Source organism: Solea senegalensis, linkage group LG12 (assembly GCF_019176455.1).
Source record: "Solea senegalensis isolate Sse05_10M linkage group LG12, IFAPA_SoseM_1, whole genome shotgun sequence".
NCBI lineage: Eukaryota > Metazoa > Chordata > Actinopteri > Pleuronectiformes > Soleidae > Solea > Solea senegalensis.
In genome coordinates, this window is record NC_058032.1 from 8,576,182 (window position 1) to 8,591,068 (window position 14,887).

At 39.6% G+C, this 14,887-nt stretch overlaps 1 protein-coding gene across 2 annotated transcripts; it reads left to right on the plus strand.

The window, feature by feature from the left end:
- Positions 1 to 1,351: 1,351 nt before the first annotated feature.
- Positions 1,352 to 14,370, plus strand: kdm2ab (lysine (K)-specific demethylase 2Ab). Of its 2 annotated transcripts, XM_044041067.1 has the most exons (24): positions 1,352 to 1,562; positions 1,993 to 2,031; positions 3,250 to 3,388; positions 3,507 to 3,585; positions 3,738 to 3,784; positions 4,616 to 4,794; positions 5,456 to 5,562; positions 5,656 to 5,749; positions 5,920 to 6,073; positions 6,179 to 6,294; positions 7,029 to 7,155; positions 7,243 to 7,505; positions 7,827 to 7,904; positions 8,268 to 8,528; positions 9,176 to 9,304; positions 9,428 to 9,514; positions 9,706 to 9,936; positions 10,266 to 10,295; positions 10,460 to 11,490; positions 11,898 to 12,061; positions 12,258 to 12,404; positions 12,528 to 12,743; positions 12,852 to 13,056; positions 13,373 to 14,370. In XM_044041067.1, exons 2-23 carry the CDS (start codon positions 1,996 to 1,998, stop codon positions 13,031 to 13,033), a joined length of 3,897 nt encoding a protein of 1,298 aa, XP_043897002.1. In that variant the 5' UTR covers positions 1,352 to 1,562; positions 1,993 to 1,995; the 3' UTR covers positions 13,034 to 13,056; positions 13,373 to 14,370. The 2 variants fall into 2 exon arrangements, with proteins under 2 accessions (XP_043897002.1, XP_043897001.1); XM_044041066.1 differs by having other exon boundaries at positions 12,852 to 14,370.
- Positions 14,371 to 14,887: the final 517 nt, after the last annotated feature.

Below are 14,887 nucleotides of genomic sequence, written 5' to 3' on the forward strand. Positions count from 1 at the left end.
TTATTGTTTGTTTGAAGGTTTCTATATGGATCCACTGTTTGCACAGAGCTCTCCAATGTTGCGCCAATAAACTCTGTCCATCATATATGTCCTTCTTCTCTGTGCTGTGGCAGAACCGTGGAGTGTGACTGCGGGGACGTGACGGACGTGTGTGAGGAGCTGGTCTGACCTAAATTCATCCCTCACACAGTTGAGCTACCTAACCCCGCCCGCTACTCAGTGGGTGCGTTCGTTTTGCTGCTCCGTGTGTGGAGGAAAACGGAATAGAGAGCTTGGATGGCCTTCAACATAAAAGGACAAAAATATAACAGCTATGCAAAACTTAATGAAAATAACCAGGAACAGTGGATGTGTACATAGACAGTGGTGTGCACGGACATTTGGGAGGGCAGGGGCAGAAATTCAAAGGGCACTGGTGGAGCAGACACCAGGTATGTCAAACTGGGGACTGAATATCATGTGGACCTCTATATAGACCTCCACACATTATTGTTTAATTTATTTTTATTGCCTATATGAGCATTTTCTATACAGCACTGAATATTATTTCCTCTAAGGACACCGTTTGAGGGACAGTAGTGAACTTCATAACAACACCCTTTTTGACTGGAAGGGCACCCATGACCCAAGTGACAAGGGCATCTTAATGGGCACTATATCACTTTTCTCCACTAAACCCACTCCTTTTGAAACTATTTTAATGTTTTGCTTTAGAGGCCACATATGAATGGCAGCCAGTAGGGCACTTCTGAGAGGGAATTTAGCATGTGACTCAAGTGTGCAGTGTATTTGGATGAAATAAGAGGAATTGTTAAATGACAGAATTCTGGGTACAGCAAGATGTATAATTAGACAGCACACAAGTATTTATTAACTTCAGGTAAACATAAAAAAGCCCACAAGATTATATGAAGTTATATTATATTTTATTCACCTGAGAAATATTATATTTTGCCTACCTGTAGAATTTAACGTAGATCTTTTTTATTGCATTGCATACCCACCTGTTTAATCAGTATTTTTCATCACCTCCAATGTGGTAGTTCCTATTTATTTTCCATACATTTACTAGAATATGTATGTAAATATAAACAGAAATGGGTGAATAATGAAAAACATTATCCTATTATGGAGGCATGTTTAGATCAAATACAGTAGTGTAGGATTCTTTTTAACAGAAGTAAAGGAGTCTCAGACCCGCATGGCCAAACCAAGCGCCCCCGTTCTTTCGCATATGCTAATCATGTTTAAATAGCACATGCGGTGCCCAATGAGTGACGTGAATGCTAATGTTCAGTGTCGGTGATGTAAATAAGGAGGCGGGTCGTCACGTTCCTTCTGGTTTGTGTGTATGTGTGTGTGTGTGTGTGTGTTTTCTGCCCAGCTGAAAATGGCGGCTCGGAGCGTCGAATCGTCCTAACTTTGTCGCACCATAATAAACACAACAATATACACAGCTGTTTGCTCTTAACATGGGGAGAAACTTTAATGAGAGGCGTCGGACGCTCTAGATAGGAAACATTACTTTCATCGCTTCGACTGAAAGGAGTTGAAACGCAGAGGTAACGATAAAGAAGCTCAACAACTGCCGGATAGAGGCTAACGTCAGCTAGCTGACTAGCGTCACAGCCGACGGCTGTGAAAGGGATTGTCACAGCTAGTTCACGTTAGCCCACAACGCGAGCTAAAATACCTGTAAATGGACACATTTGCACTAAAGCGTCAGTGTAAATACAGTCGTTCTGGTCTGCGCGTGTCTTCGCACAGCGACGTGCGCTTACCGTAAATGTTTGTAGTCGTGTTTGTGTGTTGCTAGCCTTAGCGTGCTAGCTAATGCAACACTGGCCGTTAACTATAGCATGGCTATGTAGCAAGGACTCTACTTTGGTGCGACTTGATTGAAGAAAAGCTTAATCGAACATGTGTAACCACTGGCTGCTTTTAATCATTGTGATTCAACGCGACTCTTGAAACTTTATTGTGCCTCCGCAGATCATGGAGGATCCCCATACACGGTACAGCAAACGCCTGGTGAGTAACTTAAGACTGCTAACTCGCGGAACACTTGTGTTATGTTTACTTCCATATTGTTGTGTTTTTTTTACATTCAAGCTTCATGTGTACCATCAGCCTTTTCAACGTGAAGTAGCGTAGTGGGTCATGTTCACTGTGTGTAATAAAACGTTGTTGTAATACCATGGGATGTATCAGTGAAGCTTCTCTGTCTTGTTTTTGTTGTCCTCTTTAATAGCGGTAATAAACCTGTCGGGGGGGGGTTCAAGATGAGGTCAAGTTCACAACCTGACCTTATCAACTTTTGAGCTGTGACAGTGCTTCACTCTTAACTCATCATGTTAAATAGCAAAGTGTTGAACACACCCGATAACTTATCAATAAGTAAATTGTTTTCTTTTATTACATTATATTATTGTAAATAGATCACCATATGTGTTTTTTTTATAGTCTACTCTTTTTATAGTGCGAAGTAATAGGTTCTGTGAATCCCTTATGAATGTTTAAGCAGCTTCACAGTTTAGATAATACTGCATTTGTTGTGAAGCAGTGGGGGTGGGGAGATGTGAGAGAGGGGGTGCTTGATACATCTGTCTAGCCAAGCAGTGTTGCATAGGATGAATGGCAGGAGGGGAGTGAAGGGGGCTGTGTGTGTGTGGAAGATTAACCCCTGCTATTTTATGCTGTATTGTTTGGTTCCTACATGGACTGATTTGGTGGCTGGCTGACTGATCAGCTTGGATTGAATTATTTTGATTTATTCTTTGATTGGGGTGACTGCATTTATTTTATTTTTTTACTTTCTTTTTGTTTTAGAATTAGAATAAGAACTTTCAGATTTTTAATGCATTATAATGTTGCAGAATATTTCTTGTATTTTTTATATCTGTATTTGAGTTTACTATTTTGTTTTTGGCTGTGTAGAAATGGGCCAGTTCCTTAGTAGAAGGTTTTTTTTTTTATCAGGTGTAGTTTCATGAGAAATCAATGATTTGAAACTGATAAATTGTAAATCCTTTTTATTGTATTATGTGGTTATGTATGTGGTCTTGAATTTAGAATTGTTGTCTATTTAGTATGCCTGCTTTCTCCTGTTGTGGACTGAATTCAGTGTACCAACCAACCCTTATTTTCCACAGTTACTCCGGCCTTCTCCTGACTTTTTTTGTTGCTCTCTACAAATCATTTTGTCTGTTTGTGAAGGAAAGGTTAAAAGACTTTGTATCTGGTCCTCAGCGTACAGGTACGCGGCGCCGTTACCAAGACGATGGGATCTCAGATGATGAAATTGAAGGTAAACGGACGTTTGACCTGGATGAAAAGTTGCAATGCGAAAGGTTCGGCACTGAATTGGTCAAACACATGGATGGCAAAGGTGAGATGAAACATTTACTTTTATTGATGCTGTATCACCAAATGTGTGATGTTGTTTTTTTTGTATTTTGTTTTAATGTTTTCCTGCCTCACTGTTTCTGTGTGCATGTCCACACTAGATTTTACATTTGAATACATTCAGAAGGAAGGGCTCAGGGATCCCATTGTCTTTGATCGTGCCGATGGCCTTGGCCTACAGTGAGTCAAGTTCCTTTTACTGTTTATTCATTGAATTATCTTATTTTATTTTATCTTTTCAAATTTGAAATACGTCCAAATAGATAGTAATACACATGTCTCTGTGTCTGGAGGGAACAGAGACGTAAAAAGACATTTCTTCTCTATTGCAGAATGCCAGACCCAGATTTCAGTGTGAGTGATGTCAAGTTGTTTGTTGGTAAGTTCCTGTTTTTTGTCATTTTCGTAAACAAAATATTATCTACAATGTTAGTGTTGCTAGTTGTGCTAGACCCTGAACAACAGATTAGGTACATAATGGACAGGATTAGAGATAAGCATATTTGAGGGACAGCTCAGGTTGAACAGTTAGGAAATAAAGTAAGAGAGCTTTGGTCATGTGCAAGGAGGGATGGAGATTATATTGGACAAAGGATGTCACCCTATGTCAGCTAAGATTGGCACAGCACCCCCCGTGACTCTCCTGTGGAGGATAAAGGATAAAGCGGTAGAAAATGGATGGATGTTGAAGATGGAACTGCTGGGCAGGAGTAAAAGAGGAAGACCACAGAAAAGTTTCATGGATGTTCTGAATGAGGACAGTTGGTGTCAGAGAAGAAGACACGAGGGATAGGGCAAGATGGAGGCAGACGAACCACTGTAACGACCCCTAAAAGGAGAAGCAGGAAGAATATATTTACATATATACACTATAATTATGTAATTTATGAATGAATAAACAATGTGGGTAAACATTGCATTATGAATTTGTTAATAAAATGTTCCAAAATAAGGCCATATTCTGAATTAACACTTAATATATGACATATTTATCACATTAGTGGCATTATGTAGATATGCATACATCTTAATTGTATTATAATGTCATATTGGGAGTTTTCACTTTCACACACATTTGGGCTTTGTTGGATATTTTAACGAAATATGGTTAGCATTCCACTCAAGTATTTTGTAAAATGTAGGATAGAAAAGTAGATTTTGATGCAATGACAATCTCCAACACACTGAATCTCTTCTAATTGTCCTACAGGTAGTCGACGAATCGTCGACGTGATGGACGTGAACACTCAGAAGGGAATCGAGATGTCAATGGCTCAGTGGCGACGTTATTACGAGACACCACCTTCAGAAAGAGAAAAGTTGTATAATGTTATCAGTCTTGAGTTCAGCCACACCAGACTGGAGAATCTTGTCAAACGACCAGCTTCGGTGAGGATGCACATAATAGCTTTTAACACACATCTTAAAGGGGGACCTACTTGGGTCACATCTGGAGATGGTCTGGGCCACATTCCTAAAGGAATACCTGTATGTCAGTGTGTCCTGGGCTGAGCATTTTGAAATGCCTGCAGATATGTGTACAGTCTGGAACATGCCAAGGAAGACCAGCATTATTGTGACATCTTCCTTTTTTGTCAGACTGAGAACTGAAAGTCTGCTCCCCAGTGATTTAAAAAGTGAAAACTAAAAAAAACCCAACAACAAACAGAAACTATGTATGTTTTATTTGTATGTAGAATAGGGAAGTGAAATCTAATCGCAAACCTGATGCAGTTGAAGATTCTAATGCCTGGTGTGATTTGATGAGCTACTTACATATTCTGAGTTGCATGTTAATGCCAGAAATCAACAGGACCAATGTCACAGTTGTATAGCTACCCAGATGTGCTCATGAGGCCTTTTTAAATTCTTAATAATGAACTAGGAAAATATATTTTACAGTTTTCCTACTGTGCATGCTACTTTGATAGTTTTAGAGCATTGGTATGGTTCTAGGGTAGTAACATTTTATATACTTATAAAAATTCCTGTAGGAATCAATCTTGGTGTGGGTGTTAATAGTTGTTTTTAAACCATTTTCTGCATCCAGGTGGACCTTATTGATTGGGTAGACAACATGTGGCCACGCCATCTCAAAGAGAGACAGAGAGACTCCACCAATGCCATCATAGATATGCATTATCCTAAAGTACAAAAGTGAGTAAACCAGAGATATCACAATGTACAGTATAACATAGCATAACATAACAAACGGCCACTGTATTTTCTCTCTTTCATCTCCCCAATTAGGTACTGTCTTATGAGTGTGCAGGGCTGCTTCACAGATTTCCACATTGACTTTGGAGGCACTTCAGTGTGGTATCACATCCTACGAGGAGAAAAGGTCAGTTATGGTGTCATGGATATGTTTTATGTGTTATGAAGTGGTCATGATTGTGGGCAAACTCAATCTTAGCCCTGTTCCCCATAAATGCACATTAGTTTCATGGCCATTTTTTTAATGTATTTAGTAAATTGATTTCATACCTAACAGTTTACATATGGGTCCTACAGGTGTTCTGGTTGATTCCACCCTCACCACAGAATCTGGAGATGTACGAGAACTGGGTTTTATCAGGAAAGCAGGGAGACATCTTCTTGGGGGACAAGTGTCATGACTGTCAAAGGATACTACTCCACCAAGGCAACACCTTCATAATCCCATCAGGTCTGATTCTGCATAGAGCAACATAGCAGAACAAAGACTGATATTTTGTGTTCCCACATGCATGCACATTGACCACGGTCTCCAACATCCTGTATCTTTTTCTAGGGTGGATCCATGCTGTGTACACCCCACAAGACACACTGGTGTTCGGTGGGAATTTCCTCCACAGTTTTAACATTCCCATGCAACTTAACATCTACAGCATTGAGGATCGCACACGGGTGAGCAGCCCTCACTTTCACTTTTTATTTTAATACTGTTGATATTTAAAAACACTGCTTATTGCTTCAGATATTGTTACTATGTGAAGTTATTCACCATCGAGAGATTTCACAACAATGCAATATTAAAATAATAGATCCTGAATTGGAAAACCACTCTGAAACACAGAGGCTCACTCTAATTGAAAATATGGCTGCCTGGGGGATCAAAAGAGAAAAGGATTTTAGCCACCAAAAGCCACCATTTTAACAAACTGTTAGACAGGAAAGTAGTTTGTAAAAGGCTCACTCTCCCATACTGAGGTCCATAGAGAAAACCATAAGAATTTCAAACACCAAAGTCACAAAATAACACAGAAGTAAGTAGCACAGTCCGTGTGCTGTGATGTGAAATTGATCATTTTCTTTATGGCGTTAAATGAGCTGTTTACAAAGTACACACACACACTCTTCAGTTTCCCATCTTAAAAAGCTGTCATGAAGCCAAGCACGCACCATTTGTTTTGCTCCCAAACATGAACTCATATTTGTTGATACTATCAATATCAGTGACCAGAGCTTTTGCACACTTTTTGCACACAAAACAATTGATAAATAATATTTGCAATGAAGAGGAACTGCTTTTGTGCACTTTTTACTGATAAAAGACATGTTATAATTTTTGTGGTAATATTTGACAAATATGCTGTATATAAAATATTTATTTAAATGTTGTAACTGTTCTCTTCCTCTAGGTGCCAGCAAAGTTCCGCTACCCTTTCTACTATGAGATGTGCTGGTATGTCCTGGAGAGATACTTGTACTGCCTGACCAACATCTCCCACCTCACACCTGAGTTCCAAAAATACTCCCTTGGCACAGGTGAGGATGGGTTATCACAGGATAATTCATTTTATATAAATCCAGCTCTGATATGAACTTCAACCGACGTGCACATTTTCTCTTCAGGCCTGACCCCACCTCATGACAATAATCATCCTGGGAATGGCACTATCAATGGAGATGAGATTGACACTGAAAAACCAGCAGTTAAGGAAGAAGTTAAAGAAGAAAACGAAGTATATCCAGTTACCAAACCTCAGCATTTGCTGACTCCCTTTGAGATGGAGGGACTGGGGAATCTCTTGGGGAAGCTGGAGGAGCTGCCAGCCCACAAAAAGTGTGTCCCTGTAGGCATCAGGAATGCCACATCCCTGCTCGAGGACATGAGGGTGAGTGCCACCTAATTTCATTTTTCGGTTTATTTTGCAATTTTTTCACCTTCCCTTTATTACGTCCAAACATAGCGTGCGTCAGTATTTTGTCAATACAGCATGTGTTTAGCATGGTTATGTGCCTAATTTTAAAGTTTGGTTAATTTTCAAGGTCAAAGAAACCTTGAAAATAGGCTTGAAATTCAAAGCTATTACTGAAGTATAGATGTAACAGTTTTCTACTACAGTGTCAATGGTGCCATGTCATGCCAGACGTCCAAATAATATCAATAAATATTTGTTTTGTAAAAAAAAATGTTATCTTCTCCATCTGTCCAGGCTGTTCTGAAGGAGCATGCCAATGATAACGCCAAGCTGTCATACACCGGAGAGCCCATTGTCAAGTGGCCAGAAAGGGTGAGTAAAAACACTATTGAGGTACTTGTCACTAGCTATATTTAGAATTAGAACTTCAGTTTTTGACCTTCTTTTCTAACTGCGTAATTAACAGCCTGTCAGTGTTAATAAGAAAAAATGTGTATTTTGCACTTTTTATATATTTTTTTTATTTGTTTAATTGGGACAATGCAGTTAAATATAGTTTCATGACTGAGCATGAAGCTGATGTCCTGCACAAATAACTGGGCTTTTGTATTTATACTATGTTACTTAGTACAAAGGTACATATTGTGTTGGAGTCCACTTCATCAGAATAAGCCCTTGCCTTCTGTGTATTTACAAGACAAAGTCTTAACCTAATTTTGTTTGTCATTTTTACAGCCGTCATGGTACCAGCCCCCAATTCCCCCTCAACCTATTCTTTGCCGTCCTCGTCTGGGCCCTACCCTCCATAGGCAACTGGGCCAGAGACCAAACAAACGCTCCAACATTTCCGCCCTGAGACGACGACGGGTGAGATGTAAGCGCTGTGCTGGGTGTTGCAGGAAGGAGTGTGGCAACTGCCAGTTCTGTCATGACATGAGGAAGTTTGGTGGCCCTGGACGCATGAAGAAAGGCTGCATTACGAGGCAGTGTCTAGCAGTGAGTTGAAACGTCCCACGTCTTTTTATGTATGGGACCAAATAACGCTGCCCATCTATACATGTATGATGGAAAAGTATTGTGATGGTAATTATATAAAATCTGATACTGATAATTCTAAAAACGACAGTTTACACAAGCATAAGTCAATAGTAAGTAAAATAAAGATGCCTATGGTTACAATAGAGATTCAAAGCCATGAAAGAAACATTATATATATATATGTGTGTATATATATATATGTATGTATGTGTATATATATATATATATGTATGTATGTATGTATGTATGTATATATATATACATACATATATATACATATACATATATACATATATATGTATGTATATGTATGTAAGTATATGTATATATGTATATATATGTATGTATATATGTGTGTAAATATATATATATATACATATATGTATATATGTGTGTGTAAATATATATATATATATATATATATATATATATATATATATATATATATATATATAATGTTTCTTTCATGGCTTTGAATCTCTATTGTAACCATAGGCATCTTTATTTTACTTACTATTGACTTATGCTTGTGTAAACTGTCGTTTTTAGAATTATCAGTATCAGATTTTGTTCCAAGTATAAACAACATCTATTTATTCCTCCAGCCTGCATTGCCAAACACAGCTCGATGTGCCATATGTAGAGAAGGTGAATCAGATGAATCAGATCCAAGCACTCACTCACTCATGGAGTGTTCTGTCTGCTCACAGATTGCCCATCGTCGGTGCATTAAGGTAATCTCCTTTAGACACAGTGAAGGTTACTAACTGTTGTGGTTTGGTGCGTACAAGCTGTATTTTAATGTAGTGGTACTTTAGTACTGGGTGTTTCTGACTCTCAGCTGTTCTGTCTTTCAGGAACCTGGTGAAGGAAAGATCAATAAGGATTTGCCCAGCTGCTGGGAATGTCCCAAATGTTATCAAGGCAAAGGTTCAGGATCAGAGGTAACCAGAAATACTGTATCTGTTTAACATGTTATGAGTTGCCTATTTTACCTCTCTCCTTTTTTGGTGTCAGATACTTCTTGCCATCCTATACATTTCCTTTATTTGTGATCTCCACTACATGTTGATACTAATAATGTCACTCTTTTTTTCCTTCACTCACATCTACCATCAATTCATTCCCACACCAGTCTTCTAGTGAAAGTGGAGAGGAAAGTGGAGAGTCAGAGGCATCATCCTCTATGCCACCATCCAAGCTTGCGCACCGGGAAGGCATTGGAGTGGGTGAAGCAGCAAGACAAGGGGGACGGAACCACCCTCAATCTCGATCCACAGCACCACCACCTTCTCAAAAACTGTTACTGCAACATCAGCAGAATCGCAAAAGAGCAAATGAACTGGAGCTAAGACTTAAGAAAAGGGTAAAAAAAGAGAGATATTTTCATTAATTAATACTCTATTCAGGTTTCCTTATAGTTTTGTAAGCCTTTAAAGTTAGCTAGCCGTGGTGTAAGAAATTGTTTTTGTTTTTTTTGTTTCTGTTTTTTTCCATTTTTATTGTTCCATTTTAGTCACTAAATATATATTTCTTTTAATCCAAAAGATTAAAAAAAAAAAATTTAATTAAACATTTTCCATAAAAAAATGGTGTGAAGATATTATTCTTGACATCTGTCAGACATAAAATAGTGGATCATTAACTGTGTTTGTATATTTACTCTTTACATCAACCTCTTTCTGTTTATTACAGATAAAGCTGGAACGTAGCAAACTCTTGGTGGTAAGTAATGCTCTTTTTTTTCTATGTGTCTGTAACACATTTAAGATACACTAAAAACATAATATTACTCAAATCGTACTGTAGCAGTGTAGTTGGTGTTTAAACCATCCATTATCTTCATTTTATTTGCCAACATTTCTTTTTCTGTGTTCTTCTCTCAACAGAAACAGTCAACTCTAGATCGCTCTCCCAGGCATCTGAGATCCAGGCTGCTGTCACGGCTGCGCTCTCCAACCAGCAGACTATCTCAGGGTAGAGGTCAGGGCTCCACTTGGGCGAGTGGTTCCCTTCACTCCAGCTCTGTGGGAGGGACCAGGTCCTTCCAACAGCAGGAGTCTTCCCATGGTCTGATATTTGAGTCCAAAGGAGAGCCCCGCAGAGGGAGGGGTAGAGGGGTTCGGCTACGAGGAGGAGGAGCAGGAAGAGGAATCAGAGGTGGGAGAGACCATGGAGACTTGGAAGAAGAGAGTGAAGACAGCAGCAGCAGCAGTACCAGCAGCAGCAGCAGTAGTGATGAGGAAGAGGAGAGGGAGCAGAACAACGGCAGGGGAGGGGATAAGGAGAACCAGCCACAGTCGGGAAGAGGAGGACTAACAGCCAAAGGAGAGGAGGAAGGGAGTGAGGTAGCCAATCAACATTGTGCAGACGAGGAAGATGAGGAGGTGGAGCAGGACAGTCAACCAAGGGATAAGGACAACTCATATCTTAAAGTGACACTCCAAAGGCCAACCAGGGCCAAGCAGGACCCATCAGCCATTGTTCCCAAATTGGAGGCTATTGCCCCCCAAACTGCTACTTCCACAATACACAACCAGACTAAAGCTCTTGCCAGACCCCCGATTAGAAATCATGGCCCCTCTTCTGATCATCCCTCCAGTAGGCACACCCCCCCACTTACACGCAGTGGACACACAGCTAATCGCACCTCCCATCAAGAGAGGCTGGAGGACTCAAAAAGACAGAGGCCGAGCAGGCCAGCTAAACTGAGCAATGGCGCTTCCTGTTCTTCATCCTCGGATTTTACACATCTTCGCATCCCTCTGTCCACCCTGCAGGAAGGAGGGAGCGAGGCAGACAGGGAGAGTGGTCTCAGTGCGCCGGGCTGTGAGAGGGAGGTGTGGGTGTCCGTCTTCCGCTACTTAAGTAGAGCAGATCTCTGTGTCTGCATGGCTGTCTGTAAGAACTGGTATAAATGGTAAGACCTGTGAGCTGATATCACTCACTTCATTATTGTTGGGTTTAGATGGCAGGTTCCATTTTGGATTGGTAGATATTTGATAGATATCATTTTGTATTTTATTGTATTCTTTGAGCATTATGTTGTACACTTCCACACGTAAGCTTAAGTTTTCATCGTTACTGTTTTCTGTTTTTGTGTGTTTGGAGGTGTGCACATATTTGTCCATGTGGACCTTTGTGAACCTCTGCACACATGCAAAGTATGACCTGGGCCTTAGTCAGTAATAATATGTTTATCTTTAGTTTCTCTACATATGTTGGAAAGGAAAACTTAATGAGATTGAAAGAGGTATTTGAAATGATTTGGAATTAATAAGAAGACTTGAATGGATGTTTTCTTAATGAGTTTGTGCTACCACACAGGTGTTTAGACAAGCGGCTTTGGACGCGGATTGACCTAAGCATAAAGCGCACTGTCACTCCTCAGGCTCTGACTGGGATCATAAAGAGACAGCCTGTGACACTCGATCTCTCTTGGACCAACATCTCGAAAAAGCAGCTCAACTGGCTCATTGGCAGACTTCCTGGTACATAGACATGCACAGTGATATATATGTCAATAGATATGATTTGATAAAACAAAATAATTACAGTAAATGGTTTCATAACATCTGTTTATTTGTCATTGAGTTGTACCACACCATACTAATACTGAATTGGTGTGAGCACGGAATGTATTGGTGTAAACATGGTAATGTTAAAATCTTGTCTTGGTGTTTTCAGGGCTGAAGGATCTGATGCTGGCAGGTTGTTCCTGGTCATCTATTTCCGCTCTCTGCTCCTCTGGTTGCCCGCTCCTCCGTTCTCTAGACCTGCGATATGCAGATGGAGTCAAAGACTCTCAGATCAGGGATTTAGTCAGCCCTCCAGGTGAGGAAAGGGGGCACAAAATCACTGTTTCATGTAGTTGTTTCCTCTTAACATTTTTTATTGTATTTCTCCCTTAGGCTTTTCCTCACTAAACATTTTTTTTTTAACAAAACTCTGTTCCAGGTTGTGACAATCGTAGTCAGTTGCGTACCATGCATTGTTTGCGACTAGCTGGCCTGGACATCACTGACTCCACTCTGCGCCTGGTGATCCGCCACATGCCCCATTTAACAAAACTAGACCTCTCCCACTGCAACAGCCTCACCGACCACTCCATCAACCTGCTGACAGCAGTAGGCTCATCTACCCGCAACACGCTCACAGAACTCAACCTGGGAGGTGAGAGATTGAGTGGAACAGCTCACAACGTACAGGACAAGAACAAAGATGCACATGCCACAGTTTTTTCCACAACTGATGTTTTCTGTTTAACTGTTTATTTCCCAGGCTGCAGTAAACTGACAGACACGTGTCTTAAGTACCTCCGCCGACTCTCATGCATCTCAGTGCTTGACCTGCGAGGCTGTAAAGGAGTTTCCCGTAAGGCTTGTGAGACCTTCATCTCTGAGCTGTCAGTCAACACACTCTACTGCCTATCTGATGAAAAACTGATCCAGAGGATATCCTAAACATCTGCCTCTTCACTGCAGAGGTGACTTAGGTTCACAAGCAAAGGGGTGGGAAATTCACATATGTCTATGTCATTTAAAAGAAGTGATGGAGTTTAACCTGGGACATCTTACTCACTTACCTGGTGTCGGTAGAAGGGGTTGTAACAATGTTTATTTTCTACACATTTTCCTGTGTACCTAAAAGAGACTCAGGAGCTTCATTTGCTGATGTTCATTTGGGAATAAATGTTGTGTGGAAAAGCACATTTTTTGCCAGGATTTGGGCAACAAGCAATTAATTAGCTGTATTGGACTTCACAAACCACTCAACCTCTTTTTTTCCTCTTTTTTTGACAGACGCCAATCTTGACTTGCATTACAAACTACAGCCTTCTGAGTTTCATCCATTTGGATTATAACTGCATTGTTCACTTTGCCTGATCCCTATAAAGTCTTATTTTTTTATACTATATATATTTAAACTTTCAGCTACATGTTGGTGCTCCAAATAGATTATTTGTCAGGAGAGCAATTGATAAGTTGTTTGATGACTTACGCTTTAATTTTTTCTTTTAAACATTATGAAAGGTGACAGGTTTTTTGACACAATGACTTATAAAAGTGAGTTACTGAATGGCATGTGTTTACCAGCTGTATGTTTGGTTTAATGAGGCATTTGGGTACAGCACTTTATCAGTGGAAAAGTGTACATGGACAGTTGAGTGTTTTGGGTTGTTTTTTTTAAGCGCAGTAGTGGAAAACGACTGAGAACAGTCGTCTTGGCAGCAAGACCTCACCCCAACAAAGGGCAACTTACACTAAGTGTATGGGGTAAGCCAAGGATAAAGTGTCAGAATCGTGGTGCATTTTCAAACAACCATTAGACTTCAGGTGCTATAATTTCCAAACTCTTGCTTTGTGTTTGTACAGAGACGATATTTAGAGCAAAAATGTTAATATTCTCAACGAAAACAGTTTCCCACCCCTCTTTGATACACCTTTTTTCCTTTCATGGATGAGAAATGTATCTACTTTTTACTGATTTCATGACCATGTCTAATTCATTGCAGAAAATAATGTTTTGGTTGTTTTTGTTTTGTTTGGTTTTTCTGAGTGGGGATATGATATTTTTTTTTTCTTCCCTTCAAGTCCAGTGGTTCTGTTTCAAAGGTCTCCTCTCCATATCCCCTAGATGAATAGAAGTATATAAATATATACTTTTGTGTAAATGTGTTTTCCTCCTTATTAGATGACCAAAATGGGAATCCTGTAGCAATGTAATTATTTTCGGAAGACTTTTTCACTTTATGTTGTTTATGTTATTTTTCAAGAAAATTAAAAAAAACCCAGATAAACAATGGTTTATATTCTTATTGACAGTGGAAGGCAGAGATGCACATTTGTAATTATTACAAGTTTTTCTTGATCCTCTTGTTAATGCTTTGCTTTATTTGCACCGTCTGATCAAATAGCAGCTTTCCAGTGCTCTATTCTGCTTCTCAGTGACTCAGAAATTAGTGATGCATATGGCAGGTTGTTCTTACATTTAAAGCTGGTCTGTTTATTAGATACAGTATTCGTTATTCAATTCTTTCAGTTTCAGATATTCTTGGATGTTACTCTTCCCATTCATCAGTATGTGGTTTCTCTGTGAATTGTAGATATTTGCAAGGAAACTGAGACAATAATGATTCCAGTTTGATTAATCATGATTTGATTCTGACTAGTCATTATTCTAGTATAAGATATATTCAGCTTCCCTCAAGTAAAAGTGTATACTGTGTATTGTACTTTTTAGATTATAACTAGTAAAAAATTCAGATATAGATGTGCTGAATAGGGATTGTGATGTGTCAAAATATCTCAAACTGG